The sequence below is a fragment of the Pseudorasbora parva genome, chromosome 25 (genome assembly GCF_024679245.1).
Source record: "Pseudorasbora parva isolate DD20220531a chromosome 25, ASM2467924v1, whole genome shotgun sequence".
NCBI classification, from domain to species: domain Eukaryota; kingdom Metazoa; phylum Chordata; class Actinopteri; order Cypriniformes; family Gobionidae; genus Pseudorasbora; species Pseudorasbora parva.
The window spans coordinates 27,025,251-27,044,774 of NC_090196.1; the positions used below are offsets into that span (position 1 = coordinate 27,025,251).

General features: G+C 40.6%; 1 protein-coding gene across 2 annotated transcripts; it reads left to right on the plus strand.

Moving 5' to 3' along the window:
• The first annotated feature begins 165 nt into the window (after positions 1-165).
• Positions 166-19,524, plus strand: ambra1b (autophagy/beclin-1 regulator 1b). 2 transcript variants are annotated; one of them, XM_067437005.1, is made up of 19 exons: positions 167-455; positions 1,275-1,491; positions 2,904-2,962; positions 3,060-3,243; positions 3,464-3,636; positions 4,186-4,252; positions 4,368-5,833; positions 8,745-8,831; positions 8,935-9,117; positions 9,264-9,344; positions 9,460-9,560; positions 9,736-9,846; positions 9,998-10,186; positions 10,324-10,478; positions 10,667-10,806; positions 13,762-13,860; positions 13,965-14,158; positions 15,531-15,665; positions 16,296-19,524. In XM_067437005.1, exons 2-19 carry the CDS (start codon positions 1,360-1,362, stop codon positions 16,823-16,825), a joined length of 4,086 nt encoding a protein of 1,361 aa, XP_067293106.1. In that variant the 5' UTR covers positions 167-455; positions 1,275-1,359; the 3' UTR covers positions 16,826-19,524. The 2 variants fall into 2 exon arrangements, with proteins under 2 accessions (XP_067293107.1, XP_067293106.1); XM_067437006.1 differs by lacking the exon at positions 15,531-15,665 and having other exon boundaries at positions 166-455.

The window sequence follows — 19,524 nt, forward strand, 5'->3', positions numbered from 1 at the left end:
TGTTCCTTTATGTAACGCCACTTAGATGTTTTAAAGCCTTAAAATATACTTCTATCTAGTTTATGAATGCATGTAAATGAAATAAATTAAACTTAAATCAACACCAAAGACTATAATAAGTCATGGAGGTGCAATCCCCTCTGCAATTGATTAACCGACCTAAAGCAGCTCAATGCAGTCTTCTCTCGATTAGTATGCCTGCCTACGCCGAGCTACCCACAAACCAGTTAGCTAGCATCATTTCTCCTATAGCTATCCCAACACATCCTTTCAATGTCACGACAATCCAAACGGTTTGATTGAGATACTCCTAAATGACATGAATGAAATCTGCTCGGCGCTTCGGGTCGGTCGGTTGTCAGCCCAGCTCGGTAAATAACGATCCAGCTCGGCTAACAGGCTAAGAGGCTAACATCGCCTTCGATGACATTTCACTGACAAACACAACAGAACAGGTATGTAAAATAACGATTCACGGTTGAATCTGTATTTCAACACATTTAGAGTGTATTTGTGGTTACGTGACTGTTAGAACTAGAATATGTTTAAATAAATAAATGTTTATAGCGAATAAACGGTGGCTAACACTAACGTTAGCTTCAGTTCAGTTTCCATATTTGGGCGGGCACGGCATTGAGTTATTGTTAGTCACACGACCAGAAAACACATTTATTTCCTTAATTTATGCTGTTTATGTCCATATGTTGTTGTTTCTAGTTTGCTGTTAGTCAAATGTGACTGAAGATTTCACTGGCATGGCGTGGATTTAAATGGCTTGTTTGTTTACATGGTTCAGCACATCTGATAGGGCTTTAATTGTCCCCAGCAGCATAAATATATAATAAGACCAAATCAATGGGACATTTTTGTTGTAATGTCATGGTTAAACACCCATTAGGTATGATAGGTGATCTGTCATGTAAAAGATGAAAGAGTCCTTGTTGGACTTGATTGTTGGGCCCACTGCAGCCATAACAGACATTTGTCTGCTAAACAGCTGTAGTCAGGAGATGTTGTTTTTGCACATACTGTTAAAACTATGAAATTAAGGGTTTTGTTGTATGGTCAGTCAGTTTTGTACAGATGTCTGTCTGGAGATAAGCTGTCATTTAGGTTCTGTGTATTAGAAATACAGGGAATGGACACTGGACTGGCTTTTGGTCTCTTTTATTTCTTCAGTGAATGATCTGTCAAAAGTTCTCTAGTGATTATTATAAATGTTACAGACCTATAGATAGATGTGTGTTGATTTAAGCTTTGTGCCCGTCCACCAGTCTGCATGGCCGGCGTGCTGCTGAGTTAGTGTCCGGCCCGTGTGCGAGGAAGGCCGGCCGGGCCGTGGAGCACTAGAGAGGAAACATGGCTGTGCAGAACAGGAACTCTGTGCTGATCCTGTCGGGTAGAGAGCGAGGAGCTCGCATGCTGGGGACCCAGCGGCTCCTGCAGCAGCTTGTGGAAGACCGAACGCGCTGGATGAAATGGCAGAGCCAGGTAGGATATCAACCTTAATGTTTCTAATGGTCCTTTCTGGCCTATGCTCGGCAGACGTTCCTATACTGACCAGTTCAAGATTTCAGAATCAGAGCAATGACTTCAAGGTGTGCAGAAGAGAATAATTTAAAGGCTTGCACTTCAGCTGAAACTGTCAAATTTGCTTGTTTTTCCTATCTATCTATCTATCTATCTATCTATCTATCTATCTATCTATCTATCTATCTATCTATCTATCTATCTATCTATCTATTCAATTAATTGTGATTAATCATAAGAAATTTAATTAATTTAATTAATTGATTTAAATTGAAAACAAGCATTTTAAATCCTTAGTTCCCAGTTTTATATTGTGTATATCTGTTGTTTAAAAAGGATAAATATACAAAACATTTTGAAAAGGAAACATTTGAAAAATCAGGATGGATGACATCCATGTCTTATAACAATTGAAAACCATAGTAATATTACTAATCCTGTTTTACTGTTTAAATAATCCCTATCTTGGTCATTGTATGTGTTTTTCTTGTATAACGATAAAAATAACATCCACTGACAGTTATTCATTTAGCAGCCTCTGCAAAATTAATAAATATAAATGTCTGCAAAATTAATAAATGTATTGAAGGACTAAATTCTAAATTTGCACAGTTGTGTTTGCATAATATATGTGTCTGTACTATAATTATGTATACATACACACATGCATCCTTTTTTATATTTTTATGTAAAATATTTATATATTTCATAGAAATTATTTATAATATTTTATATAATATATACAAATATTTCTTAAATATGCATAATTATACACAGTACACACATATTATGCACGTCTGATTAATCACATCTAAAAAAGTTGTTTTCATAATGTGCTTACTGTGTATAATTATTATTTATTTTATAAATTCACATGCATGTATACATTTATGATAATTTTTTTAAATGTATGTATAAAATATTTATATATAATATAAATATTATATTATATATAAATATTTTATATATACATTTATATATAATATAAATATTATATTCAGAATATACATGCAAATATTTCTTAAATCTATACATGTTTGTATGTGTATTCAAATATACATAATAATTATGCATAGTACACCCCAAATTATGCAAACACAAACTTTTATTTTGGATGCGATTTAATCATGCTTAATCATTTGACAGCACAAAAAAATTAATAAAATAAAATAATATATATATGCATTTATTTGTTTACTTATTTATTATAAATAAATACATACAGTTATTTATTTATGATCATATTAATATAATTAATTAAATATATATGTTATTTTGTAGTTTTAATAGTCTTCATTTTAGCCAAGTTCACTGAGGCTAATGTGTGTAATAAAATTGTCTCAATTATGTAAATGTCTCCATTATTTCTACAGAAAGTAGAGTTGCCGGATAATCCACGATCAACTTTCCTGCTGGCCTTCAGTCCAGATAGGTAACATTAACATTTTCAACAAACACAACAAAACCCTAGATGGTACATTTTCTTGTGAATTGCCTCATTGTCTGATGTTGCATCTTCATTTTTATAGGAATCTTGTGGCCTCAACCCACGTCAACCATAACATCTACATCACCGATGTGAAAACAGGAAAGTGCCTGCACTCTTTAGTGGGCCATCGGCGCACACCTTGGTGTGTGACCTTTCACCCCACCATCCCTGGCCTGGTTGCCTCTGGGTGCCTTGATGGAGAAGTCCGCATTTGGGACCTGCATGTGAGCATTAGTCTTGTTTATGGTTTTGGTTAGTCCTAAGATGTGCGGACCTTCCCCTTTAGCAAACATTCTTATCTTGCGTGTTAATTTGTTTGACTTTCTTACCGTTCATGTGCAGCTCAGAGCAGTTTGTCTGGTCTGATCGAAACGCAAGTCATCTACACATATACCTGGCTTTGCTGTTTGAATAAACGTTGTGGATGTGTTTCCCCATTCCCAGGGTGGTAGTGAGAGCTGGTTCACAGAGAGTAATGTTGCCATCGCTTCTTTAGCGTTCCACCCCACGGCTCAGCTCCTCCTCATCGCCACCAACAACGAACTTCACTTCTGGGACTGGAGCCGACCTGAACCTTTTGCTGTGGTCAAGACAGCCAGCGAGACAGAACGTGTCCGGTGGGAAAGCAAACCTGTTTATGTCATAGTTAGGGGTGTAACAATATATCGCAATGTTAAAATGCAACGATATGTATTGTTGATGTAAATAATATAATTTGCGATAAAGAGTTATTAAGTAATCAAGTCTTCTGAAATTTACAGAGTTTCAGTGACATTACTATATATATATTATAATGCTGAATATAATGTGGGGAAAATGTGTGGGTCCTGATAATAATACTATAATAATATTATTATTATTTTAATAGTAATAAAAAGGTAAAAATGAAAACCTCTCATTTTGGCTTAATTCTGTATTACATATCGGATCAAGTTTATCGTTACACCCCTAGTCATAGTGGTTAACATGAAATAAAATCTTGACCGTGTTTCCTTTTTTTAATTGTTCAAAGCATGTTAAAGGATTAAAAATATATCTTCAGAATCACTAATGTGTAATAACTAGTCCTGACATACATTTGGGGTGTGAATGCCAGTTGATGTTGACTATGAATTAATGTTTTTCCCAAAATTGTTCATCATTGTTCTTTTTTTTTTTTTGGCCAGGTTGGTGAGGTTTGATCCTCTAGGTCATAATCTTTTGACCGCTATTGTGAACCCATCCAACCAGCAGGTTAGAAACAAACCCTTTTCCTGCCAAAATAGCTGTATTGTAATGACCTATGTGTATGTCCCTTTTCAGAAAGTGATCAATGTAATTTCATGAGTGTTTTACTGTGTTTGTGTAGAATGAAGATGACTCTGAAGTTCCCATGGACAGTATGGAGATGGCTTTATTCCGCCAACGGTCTCTTCTACGCTCCCCACCTGTACGTCGCACGCCCATCCTGCACAATTTCCTGCACATCTTGTCCTCTCGCTCTTCTGGGGCACAGGCCGGCGATCAGTCCCGTCCCACCCCAGAGCCCCGTGAGCCTCCCAGCATACCTCGATTCCAGTACCCTGTGCGGACGGAACCGAGTGACCGCCCTGCCTTACAGGGTTGCACGCAGCATTTGGGTATGGGCTGCCTGTGCAGTCGCTGTGCCGCCTCGCGCAACTTATTCACGCAGAATCCGACAGGCCTCCAGCCTTCGGATTCGCCTCAACCTCAGACTAAGCCGGGCCCCTCTGCCTTCTCGCCCGCCCCCGGCCAGACCCGCACCTCCACAGATCGACCTTCTGCTTTTAGCAGTGTGTTCAGCGGGACTGCGGGGAACTCCACACATCGGGGTCTCTTGCCTCTTAGGACTATTGATCCCTTGGGGTCACAGGCACCCGGTCCTCTTGAGCTCCCTGGGCGTCTGCCTGGGGCTGATTGGTCTGGTAGTCTGCTGAGCACGGGACATGAGCATGGGTTAGGTGCCATTGGGGTAGAAAGCAGCAGCGGAAGGGGTGTGGTGCCCCCTCCTAGGACGAGCTCCTCTTCTATGGATCTCCTCTCTCTGCGCAGGTTCCCTGATGGTTCCTCTTCATCACCAATATATACATCTGCTACAGAAGGACGGGGCCTAGTTCTGCCCGGCACGGATCCCACCCGAGGACGAGCCAACGACGGCACTAGTAGCGGCCATCACCCTTTCTATGACAACACCCAACGCAACAACCCCGCCTCCATACGCAATGTCCTGCAGTGCAACCTGAGCCGTTACTTCATGGAATATGAACGCATGCAGGAGTTGGAGCGACCTGGTGGCAGCCGAGAGGTGGCAGGTGGACCAGGACCCATGCAGGAGCTGCTCAACAGTAGCATGGACACAGAACGGCCCGGGCCTTCGCATAACGGATCTTCCCACACTGGAAATGGAGGCGCGGTCGCCGGCCCCACGCAGAACCACCCCAATCGCTGCCGTTCATGCCACAACCTCCTCACCTTCAACCATGATACCCAACGCTGGGAGCGTTCTGGTCAGACCTCTTCTTCTTCCTCTTCTCAAGACGGACCATCCTGGCCGCTTTCAGTGCCTCCGTTTGAGGACCCGAGTCAGGGTGCTCGAGTGGAAGCCCGAGCCCCTGAGATGAGGCCTATGGAGTTGAGCGAGGCCTCCTCTGGTCTACAGGAGCAGCAGCCCATGGGTCTGGTGTACAATCAGGAGACAGGGCAGTGGGAAAGCGTGTACCGGCAGCCAACAGCCAGCGCTTCGTCTGAGGCTGCACAAGACGCCTTAAATCCAGAGGTGCCTGTTGATAATCCGGACGAGGACTCACTCAGGAGGTGAGGTAGAAAACATCCAAATTTGGTTATCAAAGGGGTGGTTGATTATGATTCACTTTTTTAACTTTAGTTAGTGTGTAATGTTGCTGTTTGAGCATAAACAACATCTGCAAAGTTACAACACTCAAAGTTCAAAGCAAAGGGAGATATTTTCTTTTAAAGAAATCACTTTTTAAAGGGTTCGTTCACCCAAAAATGAAATTGATGTCATTAATGACTCCCCCTAATGTCGTTCCACACCTGTAAGACCTCCGTTCATCTTCGGAACACAGTTTAAGATATTTTATATTTTAGTCCCTGAGCATATGCAGTCTATGCCCACTTTACTGTCCATGTCCAGAAAGCTAATAAAAACATCATCAGAGTAGTCCATATGTGACTTCAGTTGATTGATTAGAATCTCTTGAAGCATCGAAAATATATAAAATTACAATAACAAAAACTACAGCTTTATTCAGCATTATCTTCTCTTCCGTGTTCCTCAAATAAAGATTCAAACGGCCATGAATCAGTGAATCGATCAACGATTCGGACATTTGCCAATGTCGCGTGATTTCAGCAGTTTGACACGTGAAAAGAGTGTCAAAAGAGGATGAGTTGTTCTAGTAGAGCACAAATTGGAGTCTGCTCGAGCTGTCGCATCAATCTTTTCACATTTATTGCAATACATTACAAAACACAAATGCAATAGCATGTCATAAAAGCAAGATGATAATGTAAGTTGTAATTACCGTAACACAAACTGTAATTAAACTAAACAGACCTGTTTAGTTTACCTTTACCTGTTCTATCTTCATTCAGCAGATAATCTCTGGCTCTGTAGGCATCTTTCAACTGTTCCCACACAAGTGATCTATAGATTATCTATAGACATGACGGAACATGCTAATCGATGATTTGAAGATAGTTAACTCCACATCGGCTACATAAATTCATCAACTAATCATTCAGAAACATGTTGCATTCTACTTGTTGTCACTTCTTCTTAAGTCACTCCATCATTGTCCGACTATAGTTTGAACATAAAAGGCTGAACAGTTTCTTACCTTTTTAGCGTGTGTCTGCGTGAGGTAATTGGAGCTGCTATAATGAGCTCTGGAAGCTTGGAAAGGGGGCGGGAGCAGCAGCTCATTTGCATTTAAAGGGACACAAAAACCGTGTTTTTTTTGGTCACCCTCAAAAAGTGACAATTTTAACATGCTATCAAAATGATCTATGGGGTATTTTGATCTAAAACTTCACATACACACTCTGGGAAAATCAGAGACTTAGTTTACATCTTGTAAAAGGGGCATTAGAGGACCCCTTTAAAGGGATGGTAAAACACATTCTTTTGAAGGCGTGATTGTGTTTGTGGGGTGCACTGTAATGTGTGTTCATGCTTCGTTTAAAAAAAAAATGGCATTATTTATCATATATTTTACCTTTATTCTACACTGCTCTGTCCCTCCCTGTAATTTCAGTCGGACAGTTTCCAGGTTCTATGAAGCCGGTCCCTCAAAAATACGCAATGGGCTCAGATTTGTTAGCTGACCCAGTGTGTTTTGATTTGCTAACCGCTTGGTGCACGTGTTTCGGAAACCCCTTACCTTTACTTATTGTAAAGACTGCGGATCTATAGTGATCGCTACTGAATGGCACTTTTTTTTATTTTTAGAACGATTATAGCCAAATATCTGTCGCAAGAACTATTAACCCAAAACAAACTCAAAAAATGTACTTTACTATTGTAGCCAAACAAACACAGAACCATGTTTAGCAAGCCTGTAGATAAACAAGCATGTAGATAAACAATACATAAAAGCTTTAATAAAAGAATAATTTACACTAATTCTAAGTTCACTGTTGAGTTTTAAGAAAAGTTTGTAACTTTAGGTGTTTGAATGAGCATTTAAAAAACTGGTTTGCAGAGCCAAACAGCATTGTCATTTGTTTACTTCCTTGCTACAACGTACAATTAACAATATGAACTACTACAGGAAAACACATCAACAAAAAATAAATCATACATGCAGGTTGTGGCCCGTTTTTTAAAGTTGGAACTGCTCCATCTTTCAGGACAAGCCGTTTAGCGAATCCTGCTTTGAACTCGGGAAGATTGTGGAAGCTTTCCTTCGTAAAATATGCAGCACAGAGAGCAAGATTTGGGTAATAATTATGAGGGACTGAGTTCAAAATAAATTTAAACTAGGAAGTCCCTAGTAAGGCTGAAAAAACTGGACCTGCAATCCGGATGAAAATAACAGTGTTTGCCGGCATTAAGGCAACAATACTCCAGCCTACTAAATATACCACAACAACTCTTCTCCACAGCAATAAAAAATGGCCTCACCCCCACTTATTTAATATTTTTGGAAGAGGGGTTTATGTAAATATTGGGGCTGGTGATGTCACCAACCCTGGAGGAAAAGGCTGTAGTTCCCACCAGCCGTTTGCTGAAGTCCTTAGAAATAGGTTTTTTTTAAGCAAATATCTCCCTTTGCTTTAATCTTTGAAAGTTTTAACTTTGCAGATGTTGTTTTTTGCTCAAACAGCAACATTACACACTAGCTAAAGTTAGAAAAGTGAAATCGTGTTTTACCACCCATTTACATTTACACCTATTACCCCGCTCACATTAGCGAAATTTTGCAGGCAATGAAGGTCTGTTATCTGTTGTCAATAGTGTAGCAATGTATGAAGCACAGCTCACACAGAAGTCACATTCAAACCAAGCAGCTTTCTGCTAGTCAACATGGGTACTTGCATGACCAACTAGGACCTGTCACAAAATCTGCACGGGGAAATCTTTTGCTCTTTATGTGTGTTCCTATTGAAATGACTAGATTTCGCCTGTAAAACAACAGTAAATGTGACCGCACCTTTACAGTGTCTTTCCTGTTACTTATTTGTTTCTCATCTTTTGCATTAGGAGGTTGTTGGAATCGTCGCTGTTTCCATTCTCACGATATGATATGTCTGGCTCCAGAGATCATCCTATATACCCAGATCCTGCCAGGTACCCGCTTGGAAACAGTTACACTCATGTACAAGCTTAAGGCTGGTTACTGGGCTTCAGTTTCAGAGATTGACCCCTCTTTCCCTCTCCCACATCTCCTCAGGCTGTCTCCAGCTGCTTACTATGCTCAAAGGATGATCCAATATCTGTCTCGGAGAGAAAGCATACGCCAGCGTTCACTGCAAAATCGCCTACGGACGCTCTCAAACTCACAAGCTGAAAGCCAGTCCAACAACCCATCCTCTACACCACCAGAAGCCAGTGATGGAGACTATGAAGATATAGAGTGAGTCTGATAATACTCATTACATCTGCACTCGTGCTTAAACGCACATGTATTACTTTACAATTACCGTTATGCGAATCCATGTTTTCATCCTAGAGGTTTTGGATTTTTAAGAGTTTAATCATTATTTTCTCCTGCTGTCACAGGGAGCCTGGAGACCGAACAAGACACAGAATGCCCCGCAATGCTCGAATGTCGGCCCCCTCACTTGGGCGCTTTGTTCCACGGTCAGTGTCACACGTTTGACATTGCCTGTCATACATGTTTGGGGTCGGAAGTCTCTTATGCTCACCAATGCTGCATTTATGTATAAATGTATGTATTATGTATTTTTGTCTGAAGGAGGTTCCTGTTACCAGAGTACTTGCCTTACGCTGGACTTTTCCATGAAAGGGGTCAGTCAGGCCTGGCCACTCACTCCTCTATTAACAGAGTATTAGCAGGTACAACAAGCAGTTTCTTTTCATTTTCTTTCCCATCTTTCTTATTCTGTTTCATTTATGAAGCATTCTGAATCATTTTTCGCCCATACGTTCAGAAACTCTTCATATAAGAATAGTGATTTTTACTACAAACTAAAGAGAATTAAACAGATTTACCCATAATGCTCTGTTGCAGGTGCATCTATAGGTGACGGGCAGTCAGCTGTGGCGAGTAACATTGCCAACACCACTTATAGGCTGCAGTGGTGGGATTTCACCAAGTTTGACCTTCCGGAGATCAGCAATGGTATGTTTCTCCAAGTCCTATTGGTTTTGAGCTAATGAATCAGTTTTTGCTTTACTTTATCTGAACAGGTAGCACTTTTAAATTCTTCAGAAGCTACAATATGTTTGTTGTGCAGCTTATTTCATCTTCTTTTTTCTTCTTTTCATCTTAGCCACTGTGAATGTGTTGGTTCCTCACTGTAAAATCTACAACGATGCCAGCTGTGACATTTCAGCGGACGGGCAGCTGCTGGCCGTGTTCATTCCCAGCAGCCAGCGGGGTTTCGCAGATGAGGGCATCCTGGCCGTCTACTCCCTTGCTCCCCATAATCTTGGAGAAATGCTGTACACCAAGAGATTCGGTCAGTGTTAAAAATCAGTTCACCAAACAATTCAAATGAACCAGTAACACTGTGACCATTCTGACTTGGTTTTAAAATAGTGGCTTTTTTATGCCAGGAATTCCTCTTTGAATTTAGTTTTTAAACCCGCATTTCAGGTCCAAATGCAATCTCAGTGAGTCTTTCACCCATGGGCTGCTACGTGATGGTGGGACTGGCCTCCAGACGGATCCTGCTCCATCCCACCACTGACCACATGGTGGCGCAAGTGTTCCGCCTGCAGCAGCCACACGGAGGCGAGACCTCCATTAGAGTAAGACCCTGAAAATGCCACTCATTTTTCAATAACTGCAGGTAATAAAAAAACTTTTATTAAAAATGTATTTAGGTTTAAACTGGTATTTTGGGTGAGTTTATTATTCATAGACCCAACAAAGCCATACAGATTGATTCAGTACTGTGACTAACAGTTACGGTCTGTTTTCTCTTGGCATCTTGCAGATGATGTTTAATGTGGTGTACCCCATGGCTCCAGACCAGAGGAGGCACGTCAGTATTAACTCAGCCCGGTGGCTTCCAGAGCCAGGCATGGGATTGGCTTACGGAACCAATAAGGGCGACCTGGTCATCTGCAGGCCAGTGTAAGTAAACGCCCAGCTAAAACAACCATCACCCAGCAGACCATCTGGTTCACATGCATCTCTTTAGTCCTTAGCAAATTTGATTGTCCTTATTAAATCATAAAACACACTAATATACACTTTATTCATTTACCAAGGGTTTTTATCCATTACAGTATACTGATTACAGAGACAAAGTGTTATACCTATGGCAACAACTCCAAAACGTTTTAAGGGAACTTCCTAACTGAAACAGAACCTCATACATGACCAGTTAGATAGACAGCAAAAGGTAACAAAGGGGATTTGTTCTGGAGAGGAATTGCAGATCAAATAGGATACGATGGTGAGTTCCCATCCAATCCTTTTTGATCTGCAATCAAATCAAAAGCGCCATCTACTGTCAGGGAGTGAATTTGCACGTTCCCTCCGCGCATCGCCAGTGAAAATCTCTTGGAACTCAAAAAAACGCTGGCGATAATCGCACACGATAATCGTCCCGGTGTGCACAAGGCTGTAATCTAGATTAATTCATCGCTACGTCATGTAATTAATTCATTCATCGCACATCAATTTGGGATTTTGGTTGAGAATTTACTCCCAGAAGATGGTCGTTATTGTGTTAAATGAGAAAAGCATCAAATAGACCTGACAAAAATAGCTTTAGAAATAAATATTTGATTTGATTCAATATATAATTAATTAACACATCATTTAGACTACAACAGCCTTGATTGTTATTTATTTATTTAATTTATTTTCAGAAGCTGCATCTGAATTCAAAATATGTTGAATTTCTAAATATTTACGTTTATAACAGCTCAGAGGTGGCACGAATCCATTTACACTGCAATTACAATTGCATAAATAATGACATGAGATTAATGGGTTTTAAATGGATATTGCTTTTTTTATTCAAGTGGAAATGTTTATTTTTATAAAATTATACTCTAAATAATAAACTAAAACTGCTAGTAGGTGGCGATAAACATCTTAATGAGTAAGTCATTGATTCATTGAGTCATTCATTCATTCGATTAGCTCAAACAGCTGATTCAATCTGGAATCGAATGTCTCTCTTTATGAATCATTAAATCATTCGTTCACCCGATTCATTGAAAAGGCAGAGAAGGCTAAATGCATCATTTTTGCCACCAATCACCTGTATGAAATGTAAGATCACCTTTGTGGGGCTGGGGTGGGTGTATGTGAAATGCGTTAATTATTATAACAATAATTTTTTCCATAACTAATTAATTAAATTAACATGTTAAATCAACAGCCCCCCATACATCATCTGTAGGCAACTGCTAGGATTTGAAAAAGAGAAAATGATAGTGATAGTTTGCAAATTGCTTTACCTTAACTTTTTGGCTTTCAGCCCAGATCTTTCACCAGTATGCCAAACCATCCATCAAAAAAAAAAAAAAAAAAAGCGAGTGCCACAGTGAAGCACAGGCGCCATGGCAATTGCAGATAAAACCAAACACGGTTTAACAGCGCAATAAAAGCTGCAATTTTACAGTCAGTAATTTCCATAAATGTGTTCCAGAGCCTGTGTCAATATTGATTAAAAATGCCTAATACTTCATTATAAATCATCATCATCATCTTTAAAAATTAAATAGTCAAGTGAGTTCCTGGTCCCAGATCAGTGTCAGTTTTCAGATGTGAACGATAACGAGGACTTTTAATAAATCTCTGATACCTGAAGTCGCCTTTCATTAGATTACCTTCTTCATTAGTGGCAGGAAACTCGGGTGTTCAACTGGAAAAAAGCATTTATTGTTTTTTAACAAGGTTACAGGCCACATTACCCCCTGTGCCCCATGACTTTTGCAGCTCATTGCTTTTAAAGGAATTCTCCCCCAAACTGATGGGTTTATAATCAGATCAAAGCCCACGCAGACAGATGTCACATTAATTCCATTGCTGCTTTGCCATTCAGTTTCGTAATTTGGTCAAATCCTGGTTTTAAACACATAATCAGAGCTCTTCAAGAATACTTGATTCTGATTGGCTGATCTACAATCAAGTATATAATTGTCTGTTGTCGCAGTCAGTTGATGTCCTATATAGTATCATGGATCTTGTTTCACTCTGCAGTTTCCTACTCTTCACATGATGAAATATGATATTTATTGATTTAGAAATTCGTTGATTAGCTGTGTTATAAGTGGGATAATGTACAATCAGCCAGCCATTATCACAAAATGAATCCCTTCGGGGTAGTCTCGTATAGCCAGACCTTCATACTGATGGCAGAAGGTCTTCTTTCATTGGCCAAGGACCACCCAAGAGGACGTTTGACTGACTAAAGCAACCAATCACAGTTTGTTTTGCTCATTGTCATATTTAGGAGCGTTAGTCTCGCATAGCCAGACCTTCAGACGGTCTGGACTCCATCGCAGCTTTCATTGGCCAAGGACCGCCCAAGAGGTCGTTTGACCGACATGTAAAGCAACAAATAACAGTCAGTGTGGTTCCTCGTGTTTAGGGGGGTGGAAATGTAAAGTCGATGTCCCTACATTAACAGACCGCCTTGCATCTAATAAATTATTACATTTAAGAACATTGTGCAAATTTACTGCAACAATGGAGCCGCTAACTTGTCATACTTTTGAAAATGCTACGTTTAGTTAATCCTGATAAACGCCCACTGTCAGAGTTGTAAACACAATGGCCTTCTTCTTCCATGAGGGGGTTTGGCTTCACGCCACCTTTTTTTCCGTTAAAAGTGAGACACGTATGCTGGAAATCAATTCAACCAATCAGGTGACAACGTTGAAAATCCTGAGGTATGTCCAATTTTGTGTGCCATATGCATCAGACATTCAGCCAACAGTCAGTGGGCGTGATGTCTGAGGCTGAGACCATCTTTGAGGTGATGGATAACTTGGCGTGAAGCATACTTTACCTTGTCTGAGATGTCTAAGCAAGATAATTTAGTCTAAAATATCTTTTTTTTGTTGTCAGTGATTTCCGCAGTGATGGAGACAGTCCGTCGGATCTGAACTCGGATTCTTTGTTTACTGTCAACAGCAGCAGCCGAACCCGTGGAGTGGAGCGCCCAGGGTCAGAAATGAACTGAATCTGAATTTACCAGCCATAGCTTGTTATATCATAGTCCAGTGTTTTTCATGGATCCAAAAATGGTCATTTGTGTTTATTTCTTATAGGACGAGCAGGTCCGGCTGGAGATTTGACAGAGACATGGGCCTTATGAACGCTATTGGCCTGCAGCCGCGTCAGGCCACGCCTTCTGTGACCTCACAGGGGACGCAGACACCAGTGGTGCGACTGCAGAATGCCGAGACCCAGACGGAGAGAGAACTTCCTTCAGCTAGTACCTACGCACACACATCCAGACACAGTAAGACATTGCCACTAAATCCACTTTTCTTTTAAACAAAATCTATTATAGAGTAAAAATTTAGCTAAAAGTATATGTTTTAATAAATTATCATAATGATATTAAATCTTTTTTTTAATATACGTACATAAAAACTAAACAGCAACATATACTGATCTTCAGGCATAACATTATGACCACTGACAGGTGAAGTGAACACTGATTATCTCTTCACCACCGCACCTGTTAGTGTGTAAGATATATTCGGCAGCAAGTGAACATTTTGTCCTCAAAGTTGATGTGTTAGAAGCAGGAAAAATGGGCGAGCGTAAGGATTTGAGCGAATTTGACAAGGGCCAAATTGTGATGGCTAGACGACTGGGTCAGAGCATCTCCAGAACTGCAGCTCTTGTGGGGTGTTCACGGTCTGCAGTGGTCAGTCTCTATCAAAAGTGCTCCAAGGAAGGAACAGTGGTGAACCAGCGACAGGGTCATGGGTGTAACATTGACCAAGGCTCATTGATGCACATGGGGAGCAAATTATTACAGATTTAAGCATTAAAATATGGCACAAGAACTGTAATGATCTTGCATTTTAGTTTCTGAGTTAAGGTATTTCTGAGAAATCACATCAGTAGGATTCATACAAATACATCGGGAATTAAAAAAATAAAATAAATCGCAACTGCGAACCAACCCATACATGCAAGCCTGGCCCGTGTGGTCCGATCAAACAGACGAGCTATTGGAGCTCAAATTGCTATAGAAGTTAATGCTGGTTCTGATAGAAAGGTGTCAGAGTACCCATGCTGACCCCTGTCCACTGCTGAAAGCACCAACAGTGGCATGTGAGCATCAGAACATGACCATGGCACAATGGAAGAAGATGGCCTGGTCTGATGAATCACGTTTTCTTTTACGTTACATGGTGGGTGCGTGTGACCACTTCAGGGGTCTAGTGGAGTCCATGCCTCGCCTTTGCTGTTTTGGTAGCAAATGGGGGTCCAACACAATATCAGGAAGGTGGTCATTATGTTATGCCTGATCAGTCTATAGCTACATATTCAGTGGGGTCTTACTGACCACTTGATTAATTTATTTTATTAATATATTTTATTTCTTCTACTTTCAATTAATAAAAAAAAGTCACAATCAATTCGATCTTAATTTTATTATCTTATTTCGATCTTATTTCCAGTTAATTCATTTTGAATATTAAATATATATCGCTCAGCCGTAATGGCACTAATGACAGACCTGCAGGTCAGTGCTCTTGCTCAAGGCCATAGTGATTCTAACGGATATCTATAAAGCTCCAGTTCATTTCTCTGTAACCAGGTTAAGTAATATTGATTATGTCCACTCAGAGCTGCCAAATGTGTTGTTCTTGCAGTGGTTCAGATGGCCAGCACCAGCACTGAGAGACACACACACCCAGAGATGACACACACACTGTTACACACACCAGTTCAGGCATCGGTTTCAGAGGGGTCACTGAACCAGACTAACTTGCCCGCCACATATCACGGTAAATGCTTTGTCTCACTCGTTCTCATCCTGTCTCTTCCTCTGTCGTTTGACACAGGTAATGGAGTGAAATTAATTGAACTGACCTCTCTGAGATCTGTGTTGTGTCCTACTGAGGGCTTTACGGTGTTATTACTGTTTCAAGTGCTTTATTACCTGCGGTTAGCTGGTCTGATTTAATTTGCACCCTCGTTTTGTCGATTTAATGGGCCCCAGTGTGCACATATGGAGAGATAATAGATAACTTGCTAAGACCTAATTGTTGTTGGGTTGTTGTTTTTTTTCTTTGGTCAACCAAAACCATATATATGTGTGTGTGTGTGTGTGTGTGTGTGTGTGTGTGTGTGTGTGTGTGTGTGTGTGTGTGTGTGTGTGTGTGTGTGTGTGTGTGTGTGTGTGTGTGTGTGTGTGTGTGTGTGTATGCTTCACATTACTTAGCTTTTGAGATAACACATGATTAACATCAATAAATTACTAATCTTAATTATGTTTGCTCCAGGTTTCTTTGCCAACCTTGCGTATTATGTCTACCCACTTATTTTCCATGTTCTGAAATTAATGCAGTCTCGTTTTGTTTGCTTTGCCCTTTATCTGATATGAGTGTCTTGCTGTTCTGTTTGGTTTATCTTAGCGGATTCATCAGCCGAGCCCGGTCCGGGAGAAGACGCACTTTCTCGGATCCGCCGCCTAATGGCGGAAGGAGGAATGACGGCCGTGGTCCAGCGGGAACGCAGCACTACTATGGCCTCGATGGGTGGCTTTGGAAACAACATCGTGGTCAGCCATCGGATTCACCGCGGCTCGCAGACCTCGGTCAGGACGACTCAGGTGGGAAACCCAAGCGCAGAAACACCTGCTGGACTCGCCATCCCGACTCTTTTTCACACTGAACCCTTGGTAGACTCTCTAGAAGCTCCTGGACCATCAGAGTCCAGCAGAGCCCCACTTCCGGCACAGTTTACAACTCGCTCTGAGGTCGCGAGGGTGTCTCCTATGGTTGAGCCGGACTTGTTTGGCGATCGTCAAGCCGGTGTTGTGCAACACCACCCATCCCCGAGCGGTTTGAATATGTCTAACCGTAGTAACAACAATAACAATGACCATAATGGCTACAGTCAAAGCCGAAGCCGGGATTATCCTGACGACCTGTACGGCAGATAGTCTTGCATCTGGTTTTCGTTCAGATGGACATCTTAAAACTGGTCTGCATGGTGCTGGAGCATTTCGCGGTAGACCCTTTGTTACAGTGGCAGAACATAATGTTTGGGGCGGAGCCTCAGTTCTGACTCCTCCCACTCTGGCCTTATTTGGGTATGAATGAGTGCCAAGTTTTTCATGCCGTCTCCTTAACTGAGAGACCTCAACCTCACCCTTTCTGTCAAAACAACAGATTCTCGCTTTGGGGAAGCATCATTATTGCACTTGCGCGTTGCACTTAAGTTATAATTTTTCTCCCTTCCAAGGTTGAGTCTGACATTGCATCATTCCATGCGAGAAAGGACCTCATACTTGAATCCTTCCTTCACTGCAGTACGGAATTACACGGTTGTAGTTAACCACCCTTTCAAGCTCCAGGATAAATCATCAGCCAATCGAAGTGCCAGTTGAGGCTGGGGGCGTGTCCTTTCCGATTCCTTTGGATCCCGTGGGGGTCTGTTGTCTTCAGGACATTTCGGTTTGAGGAATTGTAAAGCAGTAAAGACTCTTCAAAGCTAAACACTAACTCTCTCAACATCCTCTAACGGTTTTTGTGTTCAAATTCAGAGAATTATGCTTGATGTGATTGTTGATTTTTTTTTTTTTTTTTGTTTGATAATGTGATTTCCAGTCATCTGGTTGATCAGTGTCTAGAACAACATCTGCTTTGAAGTTCTCAGACTGGAAAGACTTGTGCGCGTGAACGTGTCCCACTAAACGTCCAGATGGCGAATTTTATGATGGTTTTTAATTTAAATTTATTTATGTCGTTTGAAAAATACACGTTTGAAAGCATGTTGTCTGTAATTGTCCATTGGATAGAAAAAGCAGGTCAAGAACCCTCACGCTGGTTGAGATCTCTCATATCTGCATGCGTGTCCAGCTCCAGAGCTTATAAACGAGAAGGCAGGCTGAAGCTGAATGCGGAAGGCGGGGCTTAAGCAAATGAGCATGTAGGCTGTTGAACGCACATGCACATTTAAGTGAAATTTTTGGTACGCTGAGCAGTTTTTAATTGGGCTTTTATACATTTGTGACGTTATCTTGCGTGCATGGGTCGGTTAGCAGCCGCGATTTTTGCGTTGTTTTTTTTTTGTTAATCCTACTGATGTGATTTCTCAGAAATACCTTAACTCAGAAACTAAAATGCAAGACCATTACAGTTCTTGTGCCAGATTTTAATGCTTAAAATGTAATAATTCAGCTGCCAATCAGCTGATTGGCCAAGGGTTTCATTCCATTCTACCAAACGCAACACGCCTCTTGCGATGTGTAAGAGACAAATGACAAGTGATTGCACTTAAGCACCATTTTCCCCTTCCAAACCGCACAGAGAATAATGTTACAGACAGTAAACCAGACATATCTCTTTCTTAGATCTGGATTATGTACAATAAACACTTGAATAACCCATTAAAGAAAGCATTTTTCGTCACTTAGGAGAGTGGCGGCCCTATATGCGCGCACAATGCTGTGAGTCACTGAGGACGGGCACTGTTTGTATGCGTATGGATGTGTGTCTGTGTGTGTCCGCCACTGAACCTACAGAGTTTTATTATAAATAAATGTAGCATTGTAAATGTAGAGATGATAAAGCAAGAAGAAAATCCATATTTCGGGGTGTTTTTTTTTTTTGTTTTGTTTTTTTTGGATGACATACTTGCCTTGTGACTTCTATCGTGCTTGTTTAGATTCTCGTGTACGATCGGTCAACTCTAGCAAAGAGTTGTCAATGCATTTGCATATGCACAGGCCTTTCGTTAACAAGCATTTATAAAACTATTATTTGTGTAAAAGATTTTATTTTAGCTGCTTGGCTTGAATTAGCTTTTTTTGTAAAAAAAACGGTCCCCATTAGGAATGGTTTGTTTTATGAAAGTTTGTGGATGTAGTTGGATTGTGGTCTCATAACAAGCAATGGCAGCTGAGGAACCTCTCGGAAACCGCGTACCATTTGGTGTTTTCCCATGAGTTCAGTGCCTTGGGGAGTCTTCTCCTTACTGAACCACAAAAGCCGACAATACCAGAATAGCTCTTTCATAAGCCTTTTGAATGTTGAGTGTTTTAGTAATTGGTAGAAATATTGGTAAGTCTGGTTGTGTTGGCTGTCATTTCGATTATTTATTTTACTCTTTGTGTGAATGGCAAATGCAATCCTGGTTTTAAAAAATGCTTCTATGAAAAGAAAAAAGGACCTTTTTACTTTAAACTCCATTTGAGAATATGCTAAATATCTCGTACCATCATTTAAGGACACATCTCGTTTTTGACCATATGCACACCTTATTATTATGAGTCACTTCATGCAGGGTTTGTTTTAGACTTTTAGGATGTGTTTGGACGAGAATAGCTGACGGCGACCGAAAGTGTGACATTTTAAAAACTGTAACTGTGTTCTTGTTGGATGTGTGGTTATGTATATGCTTTTCACTGCTGGATCGGTACCTTAGCTGAAGTCATGATAGTGGAAAAGACCAGAATTCAACTTCCTCTTCTGCCCAGGCAAGAGAAGTGTGTTGTTATGACTTAACATAAATGTGTAGTTGGTTCTTTATTTAGTGAAAATGAGGATTAGGTGTTGTAAAAGAATTTCGTGGGACACCAAAGATCCTGTGGTAATGACGATTATGAGAGTTTTAATAAAATGGGAATATGGAAATTAA